Raw genomic sequence first — 27,394 nt, 5'->3', positions numbered from 1 at the left:
GTGAATGGAAGTATATCATAGGTCAGTTATAATTGACTGTTAAGTAACTAAGGGATGAGAGAAATTTTTTTCCAACATGTCAATCGAAAATTAACAATAAATTTGTTCGGACAACTATGAGCTTTATAGCAAGTTTGTTCGGGAGGTTAAATTATTGGGTTTATCACGAGTAAAAAAAACCCCCTTGCCCATTAATATCTTGTGATGGGCCGGACCGTAGGCAAACATATATGGATTGGAGCTCGCCCATTAACATCTGTAGAATTAATAATTAATTAGAGACTAGCAGCGATGAAAAAAAAAACCTCTCTGGCTTAATGGCGGAGGCCGCTCCCGATCCAGGGTCCGGAACGGCTGCCGGCGCGCCCATCCCGGACGCCGGGACCGGCGTCGAGACGTCAATACGCGGCAGTGGCATGCCCTTCAGGGAATGCGTCGACCGGATCAACAAAAGCCTCGACCGTGCGAAGAAAGAACCCTACCTCCTTTTTTTTCCTCCAACGAAATTCCTGGCGACTGATTTCTCGTGATGCTTTCGGTTTGATCAGATCCCAAAGTGAGGTTCTTGAGGGAGCACATGCTGAAGGCGGGTTGCCCCGTCTGGGTGCAGCTCCTCATGCCATTGAATTGCAATAGCGAAGGTTTGTCCTACGCCGGCGGCTACGTTCGTGGCAAAGGGGTTTGTCTCCTCCTCCTACTACTGAAAATGTAGCTCCCTTTTAATTTTTTTACTGTGCCGCTTTTTGGCCTTTGCTGGAGATATACCTTTGTTGATTGCAAATCATCAAGCCCTTTTAGCATTTAATTCCTGCACACAAAATAAAATGGGCATTTTATAGGAAGAAATGCTGGATGATTAACTTCTTTTTTTTTTTTTTTTTTTGAGATTAGGTGATTGTTTAGATAGACTTGGTTAGCAAGAAGATAAAATTTATTTAAATATAGATGAATATATAGTAGGGATAGAGTCCAATGACATAGAAAGATTGTTTAGGGTTTAGGGATAAAATTTGATTATTGTTGTTGTTGTATTAGGCAATTGTTTATAGGACTACCAACCTAGGATGAGGGGTATGTGAAGAGGTGGTTATGCATTTGCATGGTGAAGCTTGTTAATATGAATGTGCATGTTTGTCATCACTCTAATCTACCATTGTTACTGTTGGAAAGTTGATTGTAAGGCATCTGGGCATAACTTGTTTTTGGCATGGTTGCTAGTGTTGTTTTGAATGCAAAATTTATGTCACATTACTGGTAGACAACATTTATCAGCTTTCTGATGATGCTGATGGTTAATCATGAATGACATTTGACAGTATGCTTTGTTGCTGAATTCATGTTCTTCACTTATTATGCACAACTAATAGTGAACACCTTAAGTTCCAATATATTACAGAAAAAACAAAATCAGAAGCACTGAACAGTTCAGACCAAGGACCATAAAAGAAAATCCAGAAAAAGATTGAAATAGCAAGCCAACTCATCAGAATGGTATAGAGTCACAGATGTAAAATAATAAGAATTTCAGAAACACAAACTTCCTTTGTGGATCTTGCTACTGGGGGTCACAGTTCATATTTCTAACTGTTACTGATCTTACAATCAAAATATGGTATTATTGTACATGCAGTTGCTTGAAAATTCTGGCTTCTATAATTGTACACATTATTAACTTATTTTTTCTTTTTTCTTCAATTTAGATAAGTGTTTGTTGCAATCACATGACTTTCCAAGATGAAATAAATCAAGTACTTATTCATGAATTGATCCATGCTTATGATGATTGCCGTGCAAAAAACATCACCTGGTCAAATTGTGCTCATCATGCTTGCTCCGAGGTGAAGTAAATCGTTAATCTCATAAAAGTTTATAGTTTCAGTTAGTAGTTTCCATCCAGTTTAGTGTTTTGCCACAGATTTAACTGATAAGTAAGTTTCTTATTCATTCAGATTCGTGCAAATCATTTGAGTGGTGATTGCCACTACAAACGTGAATTGCTACGTGGATACACTAAACTACGAGGGCATGAACAAGTGAGTTTCCTTACTCAAATTATTAGATAGTCAGAGCAAATTTACTCATGTGATAGATCTGTATGCCTCAGTTGATGATTTCATGGGACCCTATGTCTCAACAAATGCTGAATTGCACATGATGGATATGTATTCCTTAATCAACAATCTCATGAGGTTGAGGGCTTCAGTTGGTGATCTCATAGGAGAGAAGTAAAATATGAAGTAGAAACTCATATATTGACTCCTAAAAAATGTTGAGAAAGTATCTTCATGGAAAATTTGCCTTATATTTATCTCATCTTGCTTTATATTCATTGAGTCCTCCTTTCTAATGGGAATCAAGAAATCAACCTGTTAAAACTCAAGAAACAAAGGAAAAAACTATAATGTCTCCAAATAAGAAAGTGGGAATTAGCATATTTATTTTCAGTGTCCAATTGCTAGATGATCAGAACTGATTTAGCTTAGCTCATTGTCATGTTTGGAGACTGATGCTATATCCTCGTCGAGTCTTTGTAGTTTAGTTTTTCAATTGACGACTATTATTATTAGTTTTTTCTAAATTTGTTTTTTGTACCATTTACTTTGGTGTGCTAAAAGGAATGCGTGAAGAGGCGGGCGTTAAAGTCACTTCAACTTAATCCAAATTGCTCAGGAGCAGCTGCTAAGGATGCCATCGAGGCTGTTTGGGATATATGCTACAACGATACATACCCTTTTGAGAGAGCTCCATAGATTCATTTTAAACCTCAAACCTCCTGAAATAACCGTTGCTGACTGCTTATTCATTCTGGAGTCAGTAACATCGTGTTGATCATTCAGGGTGATCTCTCGACAAAGAAATACTTTTGATACAGTCGAAACTACTAATTTATCATTAGTTTGTTTCTTAACGACTATCTTTTTTTTGCCAACAACGTGCACTTGTGTGTATCATGGCATTTTGAGTTGGGTAATAATATTAGGAAACTCTTTGCTTTTACAATATTGGGATGCCAATTACAAATTGTTATTCAACCCTATTGTAATCTTAGCAGCTATGGGTAAAATTTTCTTTCGACAAATCGATACTAGTATGGTGTATTGTATCTGTGTGTTTTTCCTTTTTTTTTTTTTTTTCTTCTTAACATAAATTGAAGAGTTCTCTTCATATTTTGGAAAGGATGTATAAGGGATGATTATTAAGAAGCTCCACAGAGTTTGGTGCTATGGACCAAATGACACAGGAGTGACTAGCCATAGGGCGGCTGAAGTTCGTCTCTTTAAATACAAGTCTTCACGGTGCAAAGGGACGAGTTCAGATCCTTTGGTCCATAATTTCTGGTCCCTTCGACAATTTGCACTTCGGATTGCGGTCGGAATCCTCGTCTATTAGAGAATACGAGGGTACAAACCCTTGTCTATTAGAGAATACGAGGGTAACAATGACCTGGAGGATCACATCTAGAAATTCCAGAATGCCGTCCTGTTGCATCAGTACAGCAACACCATAAAATATCACGTATTTCTGAGTACTTTTTTGGGCTCGACACAAATATGGTTTAATAGATTGCCAGTTGGATCTATTACCTATTTCAGAGAATTTAAAATTGCTTTCCTATATCATTTTATTAGTAGCAAGAGATACCAGAAGACTAATCATAGTCTATTTGCTCTAAAACAAGAAGCCACAGAATCCATGAGGGCATATATCAAACGTTTCAATCAGGTGACACTTGACGTCTCATTCGTCACCTTTGAAATATTAATGAGCTCCTTCTCTCAAGGCCTACTCGAGGGAGATTTCTTCCGAACCCTTATTCGGAAGTTTGCGAAGGACTTCAATGATCTTTTAGGAAAAGCGACCAAATGCATTAAAGTGGAGGAAGCTCAGGCCGCCCAGAAGAAAGAAGTAAAGACTCCCACCCCAACCAATCGAGTAGAAAGGAGGCAACTGCCGCTTCCTGTTCGGCCTAACAACCTCTGGTTGAATTTTCCGCCCAATCGAGAAGTAAGAACGGGGCAGCAGGTCGAAGCCATTCAGGCCATGGTCAACAAACCAGCCCCATGGAAGGACCGGTACTGCACTTACCACAGATCTCACACCCACAACATGGGGAATTGCATTCAGTACGCCTGGGATACTCGTCAAGTTGCTGAATTGGGCTTGCCCTCGCCCGAAATCACTCCTCAACTATTGAGGCAACATGGCAATAACCCTGGCACCACTAATCGATTGGCCCTCTGGCCTCCTAGAGAGGAGAGTCAGGATGAGCAGCTAGCAAGTAAAGGGAAGGAGTTGATGGAGAACCGAGAGGAAGAGAACCGAGGAAATGTCATAATACGTGAGGTTGGCATGATTTTAGGAGGCCCTATTGATGGGGATTCCACCAGGGCTAGAAAGGCTCATGGATGTCGATTGTAGATCCATGAAGTAAGTTGTATCCCGGAGCGAGCAGTGGGGCCCCAATCAGTTTTGGGCCCCAAGATTTAAAGGGAGTTCAGCTCCCTCATGAAGATGCGCTCATCATTAAAACAAACATCGCCAACAACCATGGCTATAGTTTTCGTTGATACCGGAAGCTCTGTTAATATATTGTTCAAAAGTGCCTTTGACAGAATGCAACTCGACTGGAATGAGCTTCAACCCATGGCCACTGCCCTGTAGGAGTTCATAGTGAATAAGGTGTGGCCAATTGGCCAAATTAAGTTAGACATTTCCTTAGGCATCGAACCTCTGATGAGGACCAGGAGGGCGGTCTTCATAGTTGTGGACTCTCCATCCTCCTACAATGCCATACAATGGAAACCCGTCCTGCATGAATTCTGGGCTGCCATCTCCACTTTTCACCAAAAAATAAAATTCTCAATAGAAGACTAGGTCTATGAAGTAAGAGGGGAGCAATTGGTTGCATGACGATGTTATGTGGATATAGTGAAAACTAAAGCCGCAAGACTCAGAAAATCTAAGACGGAGGGGGGCACGCCATCCAAGAGGAACCCTTGCCCCTGACAGAGGAACTGGTCCAACAAGAGGAAGTACAATTACACCCTGATAGACCTAAAATCATTACAAAACTAGCAGTCGAACTGCCACTCAAGATTAAGAAGGACCTAGCGGACTGCCTGGTACGGAATCAAGACATCTTCGCCTGGTCCCCTAAGGAGTTGATACGAGTCACCCCCGCGGTGGCAGAACACAAGCTCCACCTTATGCATGATTCCAAGTCAGTCAAGCAAAGGAAAAGAGATTTCTCCGCTGACCAGAATAAAATCTGAGCTGAGGTGGATCAGCTCCTAGAAACAGGACACGTCTAGGAGGGATAATTCCATTCTTGGCTTTCCAACGTTGTCCTGGTATCCAAACCTAATAACAGATGGCAAGTCTGCATCGACTTCCGCGACCTGAATAAGGCCAGCCCCAAGGATTGCTATCCTCTCCCAAAGATCGATCAGATGGTTGACTCTACTTTGGGATGCGAGCGAATATGCATGCTAAACACTTATCAAGAATACCATCAAATTCCTCTAGCTCTAGAAGATCAGGAAAAGGTTAGTTTTATTATGACAGATGACACTTTCTGTTATATAGTCATGCCGTTCAGATTGAGAAATGCAGGAGCCACATATCAATGGATGATGGACAAGTTCTTCCGGAAGCAAATGGGGAGGAACATTGAAGTCTATACAGATGACATCCTCATCAAGTCCACCCTAGCAACTGTTGGTTGCTACTCGGAAAACCTAGAGGTTCCACTGTACAAAAATTTTGTACAAAGGTCTGAACCTTTTCCTAGCTACCATGTGTTCTTTTAAATTAAATTTTGGATCGCCTGCGGAACTTAACACGTTTGATCCAAAACTTAATCTATTTGTTCTTTTAGGTTTTGACTTGGATCTCCTGCGGAACTTAACACGTTCGACCCAAGTCTCCTTAAGTTATTAATTCCATTAAATATTAATTTCCATAAAAGGTTCCCAGTACTGACGTGGCGAGGCACATGGCCTTCTTGGATATGGGAGCAACCACCACCGACTAGACAAAACCTTTAATAGAAAGCTAATATTTAATTTCCTAAAATAACTTTAGGTTAACCAAAGAGAACAATCAAATCACAAGGAAAAAAAAAACAAAAGAACACAACTTCGAAAAACATATTCGAAATACTAGAACGTAAGCCTCTTGTATTTGGTATTATTTCCATAAATAACTAGCATGATGCGGAAAGAAAAATTACTAGTTATACCTTGTAGAAAAACCTCTTGATCTTCTACCGTATTCCTCTTCTAACCTCGGACGTTGTGTGGGCAACGATCTTCCGAGATGAGAAACCACCAAGCACCTTCTTCTCCTCCTAGCTAGGTTCGGCCAAAACAAGAAAGCTCCACCAAGGAAGAAGAAAAACACCAACCAAGCTCTAAGAGATGCAAGCTTCCTCTTCTTCTTCTTCTTCTTCTCCAAGTAGTATCCGGCCTACACAAGACCTCCAAGCAATAGAGAGTTTCGGCCACCACAAAGAGGAAGAATAGAAGAGATGATGGCCGACCACACCAAGGAAAAGAGGGAGAGAAATAATATAGGTTGTATCTCATGAAGGCACCCTCACCCCTTCTTTTATATTCCTTGGCCTAGGCAAATTAGGAAATTTAATTACAATAAAATTTCCTCAATTTCCTTGACATGATTTAATTTAGAAAAATAAAACAAATTTTCCAAATTAAACTTCAATGGCCGGCCACATCATTGGAGAGCAAATTGGACAAGTTTTAATCAACAATTAAAACTTCCTAATTTGTTTCCGGAAATTTTAAAAAATAAAATTTCTCTTTAAAATCTCTTCATGGTTGATAAAAGGAAATTTCTATAATTTTAATTTTATCAACATGTGAATAATTTTTAAAGAGAAAATAAAATAACTCTCCAATCTACAAATAAGGAAAGAGATCTAATCTCTTTCTTTAATCTTTTGTAGATCTTTTACAAGAGAGATATTTTAATTTTAATTCTCTTTAATAAATTAATTCTTCCACATAATAAAAACTAAAATTAAAATCCCTTTTAAATTTAATTTGGCCGGCCCCCACTAGCTTGGGTTCAAGCTAGGGCCGGCCACCCAATTTTATACCTAGGCCGGCCCTAGCTTGTTCCCAAGCTAGCTTGGCCGACCCCTATTGTGTGGGTATAGAAGGTGGGTATAGGTGGGTATAGAACTCTATAAATAAGAGGCTACGATAGGGACCGAGAGGAGGAATTGGTTTTGGTCTCCCGATAAAATTAAGCATCCCGTGTTCGCCACGAACACACAACTTAATTTTATCAATAATAATTCATTCCACTAGAGAATCATTATTGAACTACCGCACCAATCCCAAATTACATTTTTGGGCTCCTTCTTATTATGAGTGTGTTAGTCTCCCTGTGTTTAAGATATCGAATGTCCACTAATTAAGTGAGTTACTGACAACTCATTTAATTAATTTCTTAGTCCAAGAGTAGTACCACTCAACCTTATTATCATGTCGGACTAAGTCCACCTGCAGGGTTTAACATGACAATCCTTATGAGCTTCTCTTGAGGACATTATCAACCTAGTATCACTAGGACACAGTTTCCTTCTATAATCAACAACACACACTATAAGTGATATCATTTCCCAACTTATCGGGCTTATTGATTCATCGAACTAAATCTCACCCATTGATAAATTAAAGAAATAAATATTAAATATATATGCTTGTTATTATATTAGGATTAAGAGCACACACTTCCATAATAACTGAGGTCTTTGTTCCTTTATAAAGTCAGTATAAAAAGAACGACCTCATATGGTCCTACTCAATACATTCTAAGTGTACTAGTGTAATTATATAGTTAAGATAAACTAACACCTAATTACACTACGACCTTCCAATGGTTTGTTCCTTTCCATCTTAGTCGTGTGCTACTGTTTATAATTTATAAGGAACCGATAACATGATCTTCTGTGTGTGACACCACACACCATGTTATCTACAATATAAATTAATTGAGCAACTACATTTATCATAAATGTAGACATTTGACCAATGTGATTCTTATTTCTAGATAAATGTTTATACCAAAAGCTAGGCTTTTAGTATACACTCTAACAGCAACAAATCTTATTGTAGATGTGGAAGAGACTTGTGGCACTTTGCGACAGTATGGGTTAAAACTGAACTCCCTGAAGTGTTTATTTGGGGCTAAAAGAGGGAAGTTTTTGAGATTCCTAGTCATTGAGTGGGGGATTGAGGCTAACTCGGAAAAGGCGCAGGCACTTTGTGATATGTAAGCACCACGTAATCTCAGGGAGACCCAAAAGCTGGTAGGGAGAATCATGGCACTCTCGAGATTTATATCTCGATCAATTGATCGAGCCCTCCCATTCTTTAAAGTACTTTGTCGAGTAGCCAAGTTTCAGTGGGATGAGGAGTGTAATAAGGCCTTTGAGAAACTGAATGGGAGAGCCGCTCTGGTTATACTTGTTGGCCTCTCAAGAGGTCGTGGGAGCAGTCTTGGTCAAGGAACATGAGAATATACAAAGGTCAGTGTACTTTTTTAGTCATCTATTAAAAAGAGCTGAGTCCCACTACACTATGCTCGAGAAGTTGGCTTACAGGCTAGTCCTTACGGTCTGCCTCTTGTGGCCCTATTTTCTAGCACATCCGGTAATTGTGCTCACTAATAGCTCATTGGGAAAGGTCCTCATCAATCCCGAAGCAGCTAGCCATCTCATTAAATGGACTACTGAGCTAAGCGAGTATGATATACAATATTAACTCTGGACGACCACCATCAAGACCTAGGCCTTAGCAGATATCTTAATTGAAGTGCATCAACCCGAGTTCGAAGGAACATGGAAAATTTATGTAGATGAGTCTGCCACTCGGCAAGGAAGTAGTGTGGGCATTCTCCTCATATCCCCACAAGAGGACATCCTACAATTAGTCATCTGGCTAAATTTTTGAGCTTCTAATAATGAAGCCGAATATAAAGCTTTGTTGGTTGGACTACAAGCAACTAGACAGGTGGGGGTCGCCAGGGTGATCATTCACTCAGACTCTCAGCTAGTGGCTTAACAAGTGACGGGCAACTTCGAAATCAACAGTGAGAAGTTGCATATGTATAAAGAAGTTTGTGAGAAACTGATTGAAAGCTTTGTGCAAGTCATAGTGATCAAGATACCTCGGTCTTATAATTACAAAGTAGAGGAACTGGCTAAAATGGCCAGCTTGTTGTCCACTTAAATCCTAGACTGCCCAATGGAACAAAGCCTACTCATAACTCAAATCAACCTTCAAGCCAATATAGAGGAACCGATCGATTGGAGAGCCCCAATCACTTTATACCTACAAGAAGGAGTTTTGCCAGCAAACTTCGAGTCAGTTCGGCTAGTTAAGAAAAGAGCCAACTTTTTTACTTTGATCGGGGACTATGTAAATGAGTGTTTTTACAGCCACTGCTCAAGTGCGTCAGGCCATACCGGTTTAACTACATTTTGCAGGAAATTCACCAAGATTGTTGTAGTAATCATACTAGGGGAAGAACACTAGCTTGTAAGGTAATACTAGCTAGCTATTTTTGGCCTATTTTACAGGCAGATGTCAGCTAATTAGTAGCTACTTACGTTTCTTGCCAAAAACATCAGAATATACCTCATCGACCGACCAAGCCATTAAAAACGGCAGTAGTCTCCTGCCCCTTCAACCAGTGGAGGGGGGGGGGGGGTGGATATTATGGGGCCATTCCCCATTGCCTCCACGCAGAAAATATTTCTCCTCGTAATAGTAGATTATTTCTCTAAGTGGGTAGAAGAGGAAGTCATGACCAAAATTATTGAGCGGGTCATGATCAAGTTCTTATGGGCTAACATCCTGTGTCGATTTGGAATCTCTCATAAGTTAGTTTCAGATAATGGTCGGTAATTCCAAGGGCACAAAATTCAAAAGTGATATCGAGGATTTGGCATCACCCAGGCCTTCACCTTCATGGCCTATCCTCAGAGCAATGACCAAAAAGAGGTCTCCAACCGAGAGATCGTTAGGGGGCTTAAGGTCAAACTTGATAATGTGAGGGGCAATTGGGTCGAAGAGATCCCCAGTATCCTGTAGGCTTACCAAACAACTCCCCCTGGAGAGCACCGAGCTCACTCCTTTTCACCTCGTCTACGGTAGTGAAGTAGTAATTCCCATGGAGGTAGGCATGGAGTAGAGGTGTAAACGAACCGAATCTAGCCGAATATGTAGAAATATCTGAGGCTCGAATTCGGCTCGAAATAGGTATATTTGAGTTTGAGCTCGATTTGAAGCTCGAAAAATTCAAAATTTTTGGTTCAAGTTCGGTTCGAATTTGGGCTCGGGTTCGAATTTGACTCGAAAGATTCGAATATGTTCGCAAACTATTCAAATTATTGCTCGAAAGGTTCGAAATTTATTTATTTAATATATATTTAACTTATATTAATAAAATATTAAGGCTCGTGAGCGGCTCACAAACTATCGAACAATATAATTTGGGCTCGGGTTTGATTCGAAAAAAAGTTTGAACATGTTCGAGTTCGGCTCGAATTCGATAAATTCGAATACGAATCAAATATTTTTTGAGCCGACTCGAAAAGATCGCGAGCTAGCTCGATTCGTTTGTATCCCTAGCAAGGAGTCCAACTGGCAACTATTGTATGAGCAGGATAATTCCGATTGATGTCTCCTCGAGCTGGAGTTCATCAACGAAACCAAGGAAAAGGCAGCTGCCCACTTAACATCTTATAGGAAACGAATGCGGTAAAATCACGATCAGGGGGTGATTTCATATTTTTTTTGAAGAAGGTGACTTAGTATGGAAGAGGGTAAAGCCAATTAGAGATATGAGTAAGCTAGCACCCCAATGGGGGGGCCACACGAAGTCATCATAAAACTTGTGTCTAGTGCATACTACCTTTAAGACGCCAATGGTAAGCACCTGGATTGCCCCTGGAGTTCGAATTACCTTCAGTCTTATTGGACTTAATGGGAATACTGCCTTTTGTATCAATCTTTAGCTAAGGAAAGGGTCTCAGACTCTCATCTTGGTAATGAGTTATAAGCATGCGCAGCTCACGCACCTCGAGATCACTCGACTATGAAAGCCTGGTTAGGTCTCAGACTCTCATCTCCTCGATGAGTTATAAGCATGCGCAACTCATGCGCATTGAGATCACCCAGCCAGGGAAGCCTGGTAATGTCCCAGACTCTCATCTCTTTGATGAGTTATAAGCGTGTGCAGTTCACGCACCCCAAGATGACTCAGCTAGGGAGGCCTGGTCAGGTCTAGACTCTCATCTTCGCGATGAGTTATAAGCGTGCATAGCTCACGCGCCTTGAGATCACTTATAATGGGTGTCTATCACTCGGTCTGATCAAATTAATAATTTCTACTCAACAGAACCCCTTAACCTACAGTAGTATAGTAGAGGACTAGGTCGTCTCTCATGTGGAACCAATAGCAGGACATTTGTTTTCAGATATAATCAAACAACGAGGTTCATTTTAAGGGTTTCTAAACCTAATGCAATACATGAAATCCTAACTAACCAGCAAAGATGAACTTGTTGGTTGCTACTCGGAAAACCTAGAGGTTTCACTGTACAAAAATTTTGTACAAAGGTCTGAACCTTTTCCTAGCTACTATGTGTTCTTTTAAATTAAATTTTGGATCGCCTGCGGAACTTAACACGTTTGATCCAAAACTTAATCTATTCGTTCTTTTAGGTTTTGACTTGGGTCTCCTGCGGAACTTAACACGTTCGACCCAAATCACCTTAAGTTATTAATTTCATTAAATATTAATTTCCATAATTGGTTCCCAGTACTGACGTGGCGAGGCACATGGCCTTCTTGGATATGGGAGCAACCACCACCGACTAGACAAAACCTTTTATGGAAAGATAATATTTAATTTCCTAAAATAACTTTAGGTTAACCGAAAAGAACAATCAAATCACGAGGGAAAGAAAAACAAAAGAACACTATATCGAAAACAAATTCGAAACTCTAGAATCGTATGCCTCTTGTATTTAGTATTATTTCCAAAAATAACTAGTATGATGCGGAAACAAAAATTACTAGTTATACCTTTTAGAAAAACCTCTTGATCTTCTACCGTATTCCTCTTCTAACCTCGGACGTTGTGTGGGCAACGATCTTCTGAGATGAGAACCACCAAGCACCTTCTTCTTCCTTGTAAGTTTCGGCCATCAAAACTTCTTCTAGGATGAAGAGGTTCGGCCACCACCACCATGCTCCAAGGGATACTAGAAACGAGGCTTGCTTTCTCTCCTTCTTCTCCTTCCTTGATCCGACCACAAACAAAAGCTCCACCAAGAGATAAGTTTCGGCCAACAAGAGGAGAGAAGAGTAATAGGGCCGGCCACCAAAACCAAAGAGGAGAGGAAGAAAAAGAATAGAGATCATTAACCATGAAGCCTTCTCTACCCCCTCTTTTATAATCCTTGGTCTTGGCAAATAAGGAAAATTTAATAAAAATGTCCTTAATTCTTTTTCCATTGAAAAGGAAAAATTATTTAATTAAAAATATTTTTCTTTTTCAAAAACAATGGTCGGCCACCTCAAGCCCCAAATCAAGGAAAGTTTTAATTAAAACAAGAATTAAAACTTCCTAATTTGTTTTCAGAAATTTATAAAATTTCTCCAATAATTTAATCCCTTCATGATTGGTTTATAAAAAGGAAATTTAATAAATTAAAATCTTTCTTTTAAACATGTGGATAAAAAGAAAGTTATCTCTAAAAATTAAAATCTCTTTTAATCTACAAATAAGGAAAGATATCAAATCTTTTCTTAATCTTTTGTAGAAACTTATAAAAGAGAATATTTAATTTTAAACTCTCTTTTAAATCATGAACATGGTTAAAAAGGAAAGTTTTCTTAAAATTTAAAATCCTCCTTTAATCAACAAATAAGGAAAGATTTCAAATTTTAAACTCTCTTTTAAACATGTAGATGATTTACAAATAAGGAAAGTTTTTACCAAAAAATTAAAACCATCCTTTTAAACTACAAATAAGGAAAGAGATTAATCTCTTCTCTTAATCTTTTGTAGAAAGCTATAAAAGGAAATTTTTAATTTTTTTAACACTCTTTTAAAATCATGATATCCACATAAGAAATAATTTTAATAAAAATCCTTTTTAATATTCTAGTGGCCGGCCACCTAAGCTTGGGACCCAAGCTTTGGCCAACCACCAACTCATCCACTTGGTCTTGGCCGGCCCTAGCTTGGGTTCCAAGCTAGCTTGGCCGGCCCCATTGGATGGGTAAGAAGGTGGGTATGCGGTGGGTATAAATCTCTATATACTAGAGGCTACGATAGAGACCGAGAGGAGGAATTGGTTTTGGTCTCCCGATGAAATTAAGCATCCCGTGTTCGCCCCGAACACACAACTTAATTTCATCAATAATAATTCATTCCACTAAAGAACTATTATTGAACTACCGCACCAATCCCAAATTACATTTTGGGCTCCTTCTTATTATGAGTGTGTTAGTCTCCCTGTGTTTAAGATAACAAATGTCCACTAATTAAGTAAGTTACTGACAACTCACTTAATTAATATCTAGCTCCAAGAGTAGTACCACTCAACTTCATCGTCATGTTGGACTAAGTCCATCTGCAGGGTTTAACATGACAATCCTTATGAGCTCCTCTTGGGGACATTCTCAACCTAGATTACTAGGACACAATTTCCTTCTATAATCAACAACACACACTATAAGTGATATCATTTCCCAACTTATCGGGCTTATTGATTCATCAAACTAAATCTCACCCATTGATAAATTAAAGAAATAAATATCAAATATATGTGCTTGTTATTATATTAGGATTAAGAGCACACACTTCCATAATAACTGAGGTCTTTGTCCCTTTATAAAGTCAGTATAAAAGAAACGACCTCTAATGGTCCTACTCAATACACTCTAAGTGTACTAGTGTAATTATATAGTTAAGATAAACTAATACCTAATTACACTACGACCTTCCAATGGTTTGTTCCTTTCCATCTTGGTCGTGAGCTACTGTTTATAATTTATAAGGAACTGATAACATGATCTTCTGTATGTGACACCACACACCATGTTATCTACAATATAAATTAATTGAGCAACTACATTTATCATAAATGTAGACATTTGACCAATGTGATTCTTATTTCTAGATAAATGTTTATACCAAAAGCTAGGCTTTTAGTATACACTCTAACAGAACTCACAGCATAGTGTCACTCTACGCTATAAGAATCCCTTCTATAGAAGAAACATACATAAAGAAAGCTACAATAATAAAACAAGTGCAATTAGAGTAAACAAACTTAACAGCGATTAACAAAACCTAGTTATGCATAAAAGCTAAACTTGTATCACATTGTCACCCTATGATACTAGATCAACCATCATACATAAATGAAACTAACAAACTATAATAACAAACAATCTATCATGCATAAGAACATAACCATAAAAATCAACATGAAAGTAAACTAACTACTAAACATAAAACAATCAAACATGCATAAATGAACTTAACTATAAAATCAAACAAGAACAACAAATAAAACCTAATTAACCGATCTAATTCTCCACAATAAAACATGAGAAGTGCTCTATCTGTCACTAACAGAACCACCGAGGAAGATGACCATTGTAACTCAAAAATGCCCTGAGTTCAATGGATGACAACGCTGTTGGTCGGAAGTGTAAGCTTTGATGGTGGAAGCGCAATATCCCTTGAAGTAACCACTCTTTGGAATCGGCTAAGTGCTAAGGAAATCTGCCCAAAATTCGTAATCCTAGATATGCCTGTTGGTTGCTACTCGGAATACCGTCCTAGTTCCCCTGTATAAAAATTTGTACAAGCATAGAACTATCCTAGCTACCCTTGTGCTCTATTGAAGTTAAATTTGGATTGCAAACGATGCTTAACATTATTAATCCAAATTATCCTTCAGAAGTTAAACTTGGATTGGAAATGATACTTAACATTTTTACTCCAAGTTTAACCGATGTGATCTTCCTAAGCTAAACCATATTACATAAGTTATCAAATATCTATTTCAAAGATCGGCTTCCAAGTTAAACATGGCGAGACACTAGGCCTTCTTGGGTATGAGATCATCCACCACTTCCTAGACAAAACCTTTCAAAGAAATCAGATATTTAGCTTCTTATAGTAAACTAGGTTTAACTATAGAGACCTCAATAGAAACACAATATCGAAACATGAAATCGAACAATAAAATCGATAACAAAAATGATAACTTAAAACCGATAACCTCTTGTGTTTGGTTTTTCAAGATCTATACAAAAAGATGAACTAGTTATGATGCGGAAACTAATAACTAGTTATACCTTTTGTAGCTTATAGACCTCTTGATTTTCTATTGTATTCCTCTCCTTCTCTTGAACGTCGTGTGGGCGACGATCTTCCAAGATGAAATCCATCCAAGCTTCTTCCTTTGCTTCCTAGATCCGACCACCAACTAACCTCCAAGGGATGCTAGACAAGAGAGCTTCCTTTTCTTCTTCTTCTCCTTCAAGCAACCGGCCACCAAGAGATCACCATACTAGATGTCGCCGACCTCTAAGGAAGAAAAAAAAGAAGATAAAAGGAAGAGGGTCGGCCACCAAGGATTGGAAGAGAGGAATAGAAGATGTATATTTCTCATGAGGCACCCCTCCATCTCTTTTATAATCCTTGGCCTTGGCAAAAAAAGGAAAGTTTTAAACATAATTAAAACTTCCTTATATTTCTTGCCAATGACTAAAAAGGAAAGGTTAAAACAAAAAATTAAAACTTCCTTTAAAGCTTGTCATGGTCGGCCCTATACATATGCTCCAAACAAGGAAAGTTTTAAACACAAAATTAAACTTCCTTATTTATTTCCGGTAAGAAATTTTAATAAAAAATTTCTCTTTTAAATCCCTTGTTGGTTATAAAAGGAAAATTTTATAAATTAAAATTTCTCCTTTAAAACATGTGGATGGTTACAAAAAAGGAAAGTTTTATCAAAAATTAAAATCTTCCTTTTAACTACAAATAAGGAAAGATATCAAACCTCTCTCTTAATCCTTTGTAGAAAGCTATAAAAGGAAAAATTTAAAAATTTAAAAACTCTCTTTTAAAACCATGACTTCCACAAAAGGAAAGATTTTGAAATTTAAAATACCCTTTTATTTTAATGTGGCCGGCCACCTAGCTTGGGCTCCAAGCATGGCCGACCATAAACTTGGTTCCAATCTTCAGCTTGGCCGGCCATAGCTTGGGCTCCAAGCTTGGCTTGGCCGGCCACAACAAGATGGGTAAGAAGCTTCGCTTTAAGTGGATATAAGTGTAACGCCCGAAAATTCTCGAAACTGCATTATAAATATTCTACGATTTTTCTGGAATTTTTAGATATTTTTCCGGAATTTTCCGATTAGCGGAAGCAGCAAAAATAAATAGAACCGCAAAATAGCTTAGGCGGGAATCGAACCCGAGACCTATGGTTTAGGGATAATGTTAGTAACCGGTTGAACCCAGCAGGGCCGTGCTGAAAGGAAAGGGAACCAATAAAATTTATATTGGAGTTGGGCGAATTAAGTCTTTAATATAAATAGGAAAACTTATTAAGTGAGGAGGTTATTTTTTTTCACCGTGACCTATCCTCTTCCAAAACCTCACCGCCGCCCACACCTCTTCCTCCTCTCTCGGCGCCCAAGCCCCAAGGACTCTCGGATCATCCTCCGGTGACGACTCCAACACGAAAGAGGTTCTTCTCCGCGAGAGGGACGCGAAGACGTGAGCGGATCGTCGAGAAGGTCATCTCCACCGGAATTCTAACGAATAGAATCGTAAGAAATTATGAACCGGAGGTAAGAAACCCCTCACCTGCAGTATAAGTAGCTCTCGTTTGATTGCATGCTTATAATTTAGTCATATGTAGATTTTTATCGATGTCTAGAGTGTATTTAATTCTCTTCGCCGACTTAAGGGTTAGTTGAGTATCTCTGGATGGGCCGGACGCGTTTTTCCTCTTCAGATAGAGGTTCCAGACGTCGTCGGGTGCTTAGAGGTGGTCCCCCTATTAGAGAGGAGAGTTGGAGCACACTAGGTGTTCGATAAAATGTTTAGCGCAACATTAGATAGTTTTAACAGCATAGTTAAATGCATAGGAGCATTTAAACCAGCATATCAGTTTTATTTCAGCTTTATGGGACTAGATGTCCAATGGGTGGGTTCCCACAGTCGCCTCTAGGTTCAGACAACCTAGTGCTAGGTTCAGATAACCTAGATTCAGCTAATTAGCATTTCAGTATTTTACTTTCAGCAGCGGCACTGTACTGGATTAGATATCCACTGGGTTGGACTCCCATAGTCGTCCCTAGGTTCAGCTAACCTAGTAAACCCTACTAGATTCGGAACTTGCAATCTCGGGTCTAGTTAGGGATGCGCGCACAGCAAGTACAGATGCCAGGGCCCTACAGCAGCATGTTTAGTATTTTTATCTATTATGTATAATAGTTTTCCAAATCAGTTTTAAAATATAAGGGAATTCAGTATTAGCTCAGCTTCAGCTTAGCTCACTTTTGTATCAACTCAGCTTATTTCAGTTGTTAAATATGATAGCTTCATATACAGTTCTAGACATGTTATGATCAGTTTTATTTTATGTTCAGCTTATGTTATGCCATGCTTTGTATGATACCATGCCATGCCATGCTTGCATATTCAGTATGCTTTTCAAATAGCATGATTTCCAAATCATGAGTTGCATCGTATGCATTGTTTTTGTGAGTAGATGGTTTCTTACTAAGAGAAAGCTTATAGATACTTTTCCTTATACTGCAGATAAAGGTAAAGGGAAAATGGACTAGCAGTGGAGGCTGGAGGTCAGTGCAGATGAGGATGTGTGAGGCAGGAACTGGAATAAAGATCCTAGGGATCTAGTTTTATTTTACTACGCATTAGAACTTGTAGCAAGTCTAGTTATTAAAGTCTTGTTCTCTTTCCCTTATGCTTCGCATTCTAGTATGGTTAATGGTATGAACTAGTGAACATGCATTATATTATATCTTGAATGTTGCCCAATGCATGATAGAATAGTTATTAGCATTTGTAGAGTTGTTTCACTGATTTTGGCACGAAATCTGCTGAAATCAGAGTTTCAGCTCGAAATCAGAAACCCTGGATCGATCCATGGACCGATCGGGGGTCCTCAATCGATCCATGGATCGATTGAGGCTGATTCCTGTGAACAGAATGCAGTTGGATCGATCAGCAAATCGATCCAGACGCATTCTGTCGCGAACAGAAAGGAATTGGATCGATCCGCCGATCGATCAAATCCTGGAACGATCAGCCGATCGATCTAGTGACTTTCTGTCGCGAACAGTAAGTAATTGGATCGATCAGCCGATCGATCCCATGACCTGGATAGATCAGCCGATCGATCCCATGACCTGGATCGATCAGCCGATCGATCCAGGCATTGCCCGTGCCCAGTATCAAGTTGGATCGATCCGTGGATCGGTCCCAACAATGCCAATCGATCCGTGGATCGATTGAAGCGCCTGAACTCAGCTAGGAAGGCATAGTTTCAGCATTATGACCATTGAGAGGTACAGATTACCTTCTCTAGCATGCACACAGCTTCCAGTACATGTAGCATATTCAGGTCCAGTTTTTCCAGCAATTAGATTAGTAGCAAAAGTAAATTTAAATTAGACCAGTTTTCCGCACAGTTAGCATAACATAACTGTAGCGATCGGCCTTACAGCTTAGCTAGTAGAAGGCGGGTCGTTACAGAGTGGTATCAGAGCAGAATTCCATACTTCCTACACACACATCAGCATTGTACCTACAGCTTCCAAGTATGAATACCTCTACTTAATTTTTGCTCCTTGTTTTGTTATTACAGTTCATGTTTATATGCCTACTGCTTGTTAGTATGTGATGGTTTTTAAACATGATATCAATAGTTGTATAACTGTGATTACATTAGTTATGTTATGTTCTCTATGTCTTTAGAAATGGCACGAGGACGCCCAGCTAGAAGGGCACTAGCTACTGAGCCCTAGCAAGAGGCAGACAGTTCAGTGCCTCCTCCAGACCTTATGGCATTAGTGGCTCAGTTACAGCAGCAGCTAGCTGAACAGCAACAGGAAATAGCCACCTTAAAGGCTAATCAGCAGAGTACCCCCACAGTCACCCCGGAACCGAATTTGACGACTCCGGTAGTCTTAGAGGTTCCACCACCAGCCTACAGCAGCCCCAGCAGGTGAGCCAAGAAAGGAAGCCTATCGGATCCAGTGGCGGAAGCCAGAGAGCTTCTCGGGCACTAGTGAACCATGGGATGCACAAGCCTGGTTCAAAACACTGGAGAGCACGATGGAGCTCCTGTGGCCGGAACACGAGAAAGTGAAGTGTGCCTCCTTCTGCAGGAGACGCACGCATGTGATGGGAAAGAATCAGAATGAAGCGCCCGGTGAGATGTCATGGGCTGACTTGAGAAGGAATTCTTCGAGGAGTTCTTTCACATCTGGTTACCAACCGCCACTACGACGAGTTCACCGAGTTTCGTCAGGGCAACCTTTCGATTGAGGAAGCCGTGAAGAAATTCAACAGTTGGCTCGTCTATGCGCTAGTCAGCACAGAGAAGGAGCGGATCCGGTTGATGCTCAAGATCTTGAGGCCGGATAGCGATGAACGTGGCCGGTGGCATACATAGGCCACAAACCACAGAGGAGTTAGTGAGCAGTGCCTTGACCATAGAGCATTACCAGAACAGCATAAACCAGCTGAAGCAAGTCTCCTCACAGTCCAAAGGCCAAGGAAACTCTCACACTCAGAAACAGCAAGGCCACAGCTCTAACTGGAAAGGGAACTCCAACAGCAAGCACAAATCAGGGAGTGACCCAAAAGGAGGATCATCTAGCAAGCGACCCAGTTATCCAAAGTGTGCTACTTGTGGGAAATTCCACCCAGGGGTTTGTCGTAAGGGCACACGAGGATGCTTTGAATGTGGACAAGAAGGGCATATGGCCAAGCAGTGCCCGAACAAGACCGGTCTTCCTCAGCCACAGCAGATTCAATATGCAGGCCAGCCAGCTCAATTATATCAGATGCAGGACGCTCTAGAAGGTCCACTTATCAGCCAGGGCAGATTAGAAGCCCCTCCAGCTATGGCGAATGCGAGGATCTACTCACTCACCAGAGAGGATGTAGCCAATGCCTCGACAGTGGTCACAGGTCAGATTAGCATCTTTCAGTATAGTGCTACTGTTCTATTTGATACTGGGGTAACCCATTCATATATAGCCAGAATGTTCTCTGACAAGTTAGAAATACCCTCAGAAGTACTCAGTGGTCAGTTTTTGACGGCACTACCTTCAGGAGAGATCATGGCTTCCACGCACTGGCTCAGAGCAGTGCCGGTCATTATAGCAGACAGAGAGCTCTTTTGTGATCTGATAGTGCTAGAGATGACCGACTATGACGTGATCTTTGGAATGGACTTTCTGATCAGATACGGTGCTACCATAGAGTGCCGTAAACAGAAGCGGCAGTACAATTTGAATACAGCGGGGAACCAAAGAGAAAGGCCAAGAAGTTCCTCTCAGCTATGAAAGCACAGAAGCTACTGGATTCAGGATGTACAGGATTCCTAGCACATGTAGTCAATGCCAGCCAGGACAAGAACTAACAGCTAGCAGAGGTTCGAGTCGTATGTGACTACCCAGCAGTCTTCCCTGAAGAGTTACCAGGTTTAGCACCAGACAGGGAGATTGACTTTGAGATAGAGCTCATTCCCGGTACAAATCCTATCTCCAAAGCGCCTTATCGCATGGCTCTAGCAGAACTGAAGGAACTTCAGGAGCAACTACAGGGTTTCATACGCCCGAGTCACTCACCATGGGGAGCGCCTGTATTGTTCGTGAAGAAGAAGGATGGAAGCATGCGATTGTGCATAGACTACAGATCACTGAACCAAGTCACGATCAAGAACAGGTATCCTCTTCCCAGAATAGATGACCTGTTCGACCAGTTAAAGGGAGCAGCAGTGTTCTCTAAGATTGACCTCAGATCAGGATATCACCAAGTCAGAGTCAAGGAGGGTGATATACCGAAGACAGCATTCAGGACCAGATACGGACATTACGAGTTCGTAGTCATGCCTTTTGGCGTGACAAATGCTCCAGCTACATTCATGGATCTCATGAACAGAGTATTCAGAGAGTACTTAGATAAGTTTGTTATCGTGTTCATCGATGACATCCTTATCTACTCAGGAACTCAGGAAGAACATGCAGAGCACCTGAAGACAGTACTACAGACACTTCAGCAGAATCAGCTATATGCCAAGTTCACGAAATGTGAATTCTGGCTTGATCAGGTGTCCTTCCTGGGTCACATCATCTCAAAGGATGGTGTCATGGTAGACCCCAGCAAAATAGAAGCAGTAAGTAACTGGAAAAGACCGAAGAACGCCAGTGAAATCAGAAGCTTTCTGGGATTAGCAGGTTATTACAGAAAGTTTGTAGAGGACTTCTCCAGGATAGCCTCCCCACTGACAGCTCTCACCAGAAAGAACAGAAAATTTCAGTGGACAGAGGACTAGCAGAATCGAGACATCGCCTGCACACTCGATCAGGAGGAGCTACGGAGACAGATTTTATGTGAGAGCCACCTAGCTTGGGCTCCAAGCTTGGCCGACCATAAACTTGGCTCCAATCTTCAGCTTGGTCGGCCATAGCTTGGGCTCTAAGCTTGGCTTGGCCGGCCACAACAAGATGGGTAAGAAGCTTCGCTTTAAGTGGATATAAGTGTAACGCCCGAAAATTCTCGAAACTGCATTATAAATATTCTACGATTTTTCTGGAATTTTTAGATATTTTTCCGGAATTTTCCGAGTAGTGGAAGCAGCAAAAATAAATAGAACCGCAAAATAGCTTAGGCGGGAATCGAACCCGAGACCTATGGTTTAGGGATAATGTTAGTAACCGGTTGAACCCAGCAGGGCCGTGCTGAAAGGAAAGGGAACCAATAAAATTTATATTGGAGTTGGGCGAATTAAGTCTTTAATATAAATAGGAAAATTTATTAAGTGAGGAGGTTATTTTTTTTCACCGTGACCTATCGTCTTCCAAAACCTCACCGCCGCCCACACCTCTTCCTCCTCCTCTCTCGGCGCCCAAGCCCCAAGGACTCTCGGATCATCCTCCGGCGACGACTCCAACACGAAAGAGGTTCTTCTCCGCGAGAGGGACACGAAGACGTGAGCGGATCGTCGAGAAGGTCATCTCCACCGGAATTCTAGCGAATAGAATCGTAAGAAATTACGAACCGGAGGTAAGAAACCCCTCACCTGTAGTATAAGTAGCTCTCGTTTGATTGCATGCTTATAATTTAGTCATATGTAGATTTTTATCGATGTCTAGAGTGTATTTAATTCTCTTCGCAGACTTAGGGGTTAGTTGAGTATCTCTGGATGGGCCGGACGCGTTTTTCCTCTTCAGATAGAGGTTCTAGACGTCGTCGGGTGCCTAGAGGTGGCCCCCTATTAGAGAGGAGAGTTGGAGCACACTAGGTGTTCGATAAAATGTTTAGCGCAACATTAGACAATTTTAACAGCATAGTTAAATGCATAGGAGCATTTAAACCAGCATATCAGTTTTATTTCAGCTTTATGGGACTAGATGTCCAATGGGTGGGTTCCCACAGTCGCCTCTAGGTTCAGACAACCTAGTGCTAGGTTCAGATAACCTAGATTCAGCTAATTAGCATTTCAGTATTTTACTTTCAGCAGTGGCACTGTACTGGATTAGATATCCACTGGGTTGGACTCCTATAGTCGTCCCTAGGTTCAGCTAACCTAGTAAACCCTACTAGATTCGGAACTTGCAATCCCGGGTCTAGTTAGGGATGCGCGCACAGCAAGTACAGATGCCAGGGCCCTACAGCAGCATGTTTAGTATTTTTATCTATTATGTATAATAGTTTTCCAAATCAGTTTTAAAATATAAGGGAATTCAGTATTAGCTCAGCTTCAGCTTAGCTCACTTTTGTATCAACTCAGCTTATTTCAGTTGTTAAATATGATAGCTTCATATACAGTTCTAGACATGTTATGATCAGTTTTATTTTATGTTCAGCTTATGTTATGCCATGCTTTGTATGATACCATGCCATGCCATGCTTGCATATTCAGTATGTTTTTCAAATAGCATGATTTCCAAATCATGAGTTGCATCGTATGCATTATTTTTGTGAGTAGATGGTTTCTTACTAAGCGAAAGCTTATAGATACTTTTCCTTATACTGCAGATAAAGGTAAAGGGAAAATGGACTAGCAGTGGAGGCTGGAGGTCAGTGCAGATGAGGATGTGTGAGGCAGGAACTGGAATAAAGATCCTAGGGATCTAGTTTTATTTTACTACGCATTAGAACTTGTAGCAAGTCTAGTTATTAAAGTCTTGTTCTCTTTCCCTTATGCTTCGCATTCTAGTATGGTTAATGGTATGAACTAGTGAACATGCATTATATTATATCTTGAATGTTGCCTAATGCATGATAGAATAGTTATTAGCATTTGTAGAGTTGTTTCACTGATTTTGGCACGAAATCTGCTGAAATCAGAGTTTCAGCTCGAAATCAGAAACCCTGGATCGATCCATGGACCGATTGGGGGTCCTCAATCGATCCATGGATCGATTGAGGCTGATTCCCGTGAACAGAATGCAGCTGGATCGATTAGCCGATCGATCCAGACGCATTCTGTCACGAACAGAAAGGAATTGGATCGATCCGCCGATCGATCAAATCCTGGAACGATCAGCCGATCGATCTAGTGACTTTCTGTCGCGAACAGTAAGTAATTGGATCGATCAGCCGATCGATCCAAGCATTACCCGTGCCCAGTATCAAGTTGGATCGATCCGTGGATCGGTCCCAACAATGCCAATCGATCCGTGGATCGATTGAAGCGCCTGAACTCAGCTAGGAAGGCATAGTTTCAGCATTATGACCATCCGAGAGGTACAGATTACCTTCTCTAGCATGCACACAGCTTCCAGTACATGTAGCATATTCAGTTCCAGTTTTTCCAGCAATTAGATTAGTAGCAAAAGTAAATTTAAATTAGACCAGTTTTCCGCACAGTTAGCACAACATAACTGTAGCGATCGGCCTTACAGCTTAGCTAGTAGAAGGCGGGTCGTTACAATAAGGCTTTATAAATAAGAGGCTACAATAGGGACCGAGAGGAGGAATTGATTTTGGTCTCCCGATGAGCTTGAGCTTCCCGTGTTCGCCCCAAACACCCAACTCAAGTTCATCAATAATAACTCATACCACTAAAGAATTATTATTGCACTACCGCACCAATCCTATATTACAATTATGGGCTCCTTCTTATCATGAGTGTGTTAGTCTCCTTGTGTTTAAGATATCAAATGCCCACTAATTAAATGAGTTACTGACAACTCACTTAATTAATATCTAGCTCCAAGAGTAGTACCACTCAACCTTATTGTCATGTCAGAGTAAGTCCACCTGCAGGGTTTACATGACAATCCTTATGAGCTCCTCAAGGGGACATCATCAACCTAGATTACTAGGACACAGTTTCATTCTATAATCAACAACACACCATATAAATAATATCATTTCCCAACTTATCGGGCCTATTGATTTAACGAACTAAATCACACCCTTTGATAAATTAAAGAAATAAATATTAAGTAAACGTTTTTGTTATTATATCATGATTAAGAGTACGCACTTCCATAATAATAGAGGTTTTGTTTTTTTATGTAGTCAGTATAAAAAAGAAACTACCTCAAATGGTCCTGCTTAATACACTCATAGTGTACTAGTGTAATTTTATAGTCAAGATAAACTAATACCAAATTACACTATAACCATTCCAATGGTTTGTCCCATTCCATCTTGGTTGTGAGATACTATTTATAATTTATAAGGAACTGATAACATGATCTTCTGTGTGTCTTTTCACACCATGTTATCTACAATATAAATTAAATGGGCAACTACACTTAGCATAAATGTAGACATTTGACCAATGTGATTCTTATTTCAAAATAAATGTTTATACAAAAAGCTAGACTTTTAGTATACACTTTTAGTGAAAGGATCTGCCAGGTTATCTGCTGATGCAATCTTGGTGACAACAACTTCTCCTCGCTTTATGATGTCTCGTATTAGGTGGTACTTGCGCTCAATGTGTTTACTCGCCTTATGAGCTCGTGGTTCCTTCGAGTTTGCTACTGCACCGCTATTATCACAATATATTGTGATGATTTTGGGTAAACCAGGAATCACATCTAAGTCCATCAAAAAGTTCCTGAGCTATACAACTTCTTTGGTTGCCTCAGAGGCTGCCACATACTCAGCTTCCAAGGTTGAGTCTGAAACACATTTCTGGTTAACACTCCTCCATGTTATGGCTCCACTTTCTAAAGTAAACACATAATCTGAGGTAGACTTACTATTGTCCCTATCTGATTGGAAGTCAGAATCCGTGTAACCCACAGGGAGCAAATCATCTGTTTGGTAAACCAGCATATAATCTCTAGTCCTTCTCAGGTACTTTAATATATATTTTACAGCAGTCCAATGTCTCTGTCCTGGATTACTTTGATATCTGCTAATCATGCCCACAGCAAAATAGATATCCGGTCTCGTGCATAACATTGCATACATTAGGCTTCCTACAGCTGAAGTATAAGGAACTGTCTTTATTTCCTCTATCTCTTTTGATATCTTAGGAGACATCTCTTTAGATAAAGATACTCCATACCAAAAAGGTAGAAATCCTTTCTTAGAGTCTTGCATGTTAAAACGAGCTAGGATAGTATCGATACATGAAGCTTGGGATAAGCACAACATTCTTTTCTTGCGATTCCTTATTACTTTGATTACAAGAATATCTTTGCATTCTCCCAAGTCCTTCATATCGAATTGCTTAGACAACCATACTCTTACTTCTGACAACACTTTAACATTATTGCCAACTATCAAAATGTCATCTATGTATAGTACAAGAAATACCATCACGTTTCCGTCACACTTCTTGTATAAACAAGACTCATCTGGACACTGAATAAATCCATAAGACTGAATTACTTTATTAAACCAGATGTTCCAAGATCTTGAAGCTTGCTTCAGTCCATAAATAGACTGATTGAGCTTACATACAAGATTCTCTTTGCCCTTTGCAATAAACCCCTCTGGTTGCTTCATATGGATGTTTTCTTCAAGACTTCCATTAAGGAAAGTTGTCTTGACATCCATTTGCCAAACCTCATAATCCATATGAGCAGCAATAGATAAAAGAATCCGGATAGACTTAAGCATGATTACTGGCGAAAAGGTTTCCTCATAATTGATTCCCTCTTTCTGAGTATACCCCTTCGCAACAAGCCTTGCTTTGAAGGTTTCCACCTTCTCGTCTGTCCCTCTTTTTCTTTTGTAGATCCATTTACATCCAATAGCTTTTACACCATTTGATGATTCTACTAGCTCCCAGACTTTGTTAGAATACATAGATTCTATTTCTGAATTCATTGCTCTTTGCCAAGATGCTGCATCTTTATCTTGGAGTGCTTCGTCATATGTTCGAGGATCAGGTTCATGTTTACCTGGGATTAAGTCCGAAGACTCTCCCAAAAACATGAATCTTTCAGGTTGCCTCACAACCCTTCCACTACGATGAGACACTGTCTGTAGTTGTGCATCATCTATGATACGTGTTGCAGTTTCTTGTGATATTTCATCTTGCACTGTTAATACTAAAGTAGACGTGCCCTCTCTCATTTCTTCTAGAACAATTTTACTCATGTGCTTGTGGTTTATTACATAGTCCTCTTCTAAAAATCGGACATTAGTGCTAACATTGACCTTTTGATCTTTAGGACTATAAAACAAACCACCTTTCGTTCCTTTAGGATAACCTATAAACAGGCGAACTTCTGTACCAGATTCCAACTTATCAGCATCTCCCTTTAGCACATGTGTTGGACTACCCCAAATCCGAACATGACTCAGACTAGGCTTACTCCCATTCCATAATTTCGTGGGAGTAGAGGGTACTGATTTAGAAGGTACCAAGTTCAGAATGTACACTTCCGTTTATAAAGTATGCCCCCAGAACGAATTTGGTAATTTTGAATAACTCATCATCGATCTAACCATTTCCATAAGAGTCATATTCCTTCATTCTACTACACCATTCTGTTGGGGTGTATCAGGTGTAGATAATTGGGATTAAATCCCAACCTCTGATAAGTAATTCCTAAACTCTCCTGAGAGGTACTCGCCACCACAATCA

General features: G+C 40.1%; 1 protein-coding gene across 1 annotated transcript; it reads left to right on the top strand.

Moving 5' to 3' along the window:
- The first annotated feature begins 262 nt into the window (after positions 1-262).
- On the top strand, positions 263-3,079 carry LOC121996585 (mitochondrial inner membrane protease ATP23-like). The gene is made up of 5 exons (XM_042550597.1): positions 263-462; positions 549-679; positions 1,701-1,838; positions 1,950-2,033; positions 2,616-3,079. Exons 1-5 carry the CDS (start codon positions 318-320, stop codon positions 2,748-2,750), a joined length of 633 nt encoding a protein of 210 aa, XP_042406531.1. The 5' UTR covers positions 263-317; the 3' UTR covers positions 2,751-3,079.
- Positions 3,080-27,394: the final 24,315 nt, after the last annotated feature.

The sequence above is a fragment of the Zingiber officinale genome, chromosome 6A (assembly GCF_018446385.1).
Source record: "Zingiber officinale cultivar Zhangliang chromosome 6A, Zo_v1.1, whole genome shotgun sequence".
Classification (NCBI taxonomy): Eukaryota; Viridiplantae; Streptophyta; class Magnoliopsida; order Zingiberales; family Zingiberaceae; genus Zingiber; species Zingiber officinale.
Note: the sequence above shows the minus strand (reverse complement) of the source record. Positions and strands in the feature narration are given on the sequence as shown.

Excerpts from the sequence above, each read along its gene's own strand:
- LOC121996585 (XM_042550597.1), top strand. The coding sequence starts at position 318 with ATGGCGGAGGCCGCTCCCGATCCAGGGTCCGGAACGGCTGCCGGCGCG. Across the intron at positions 680-1,700 it reads GCTACGTTCGTGGCAAAGGG|ATAAGTGTTTGTTGCAATCA; the intron begins GTTTGTCTCCTC and ends TCTTCAATTTAG. Across the intron at positions 2,034-2,615 it reads AACTACGAGGGCATGAACAA|GAATGCGTGAAGAGGCGGGC; the intron begins GTGAGTTTCCTT and ends GTGTGCTAAAAG.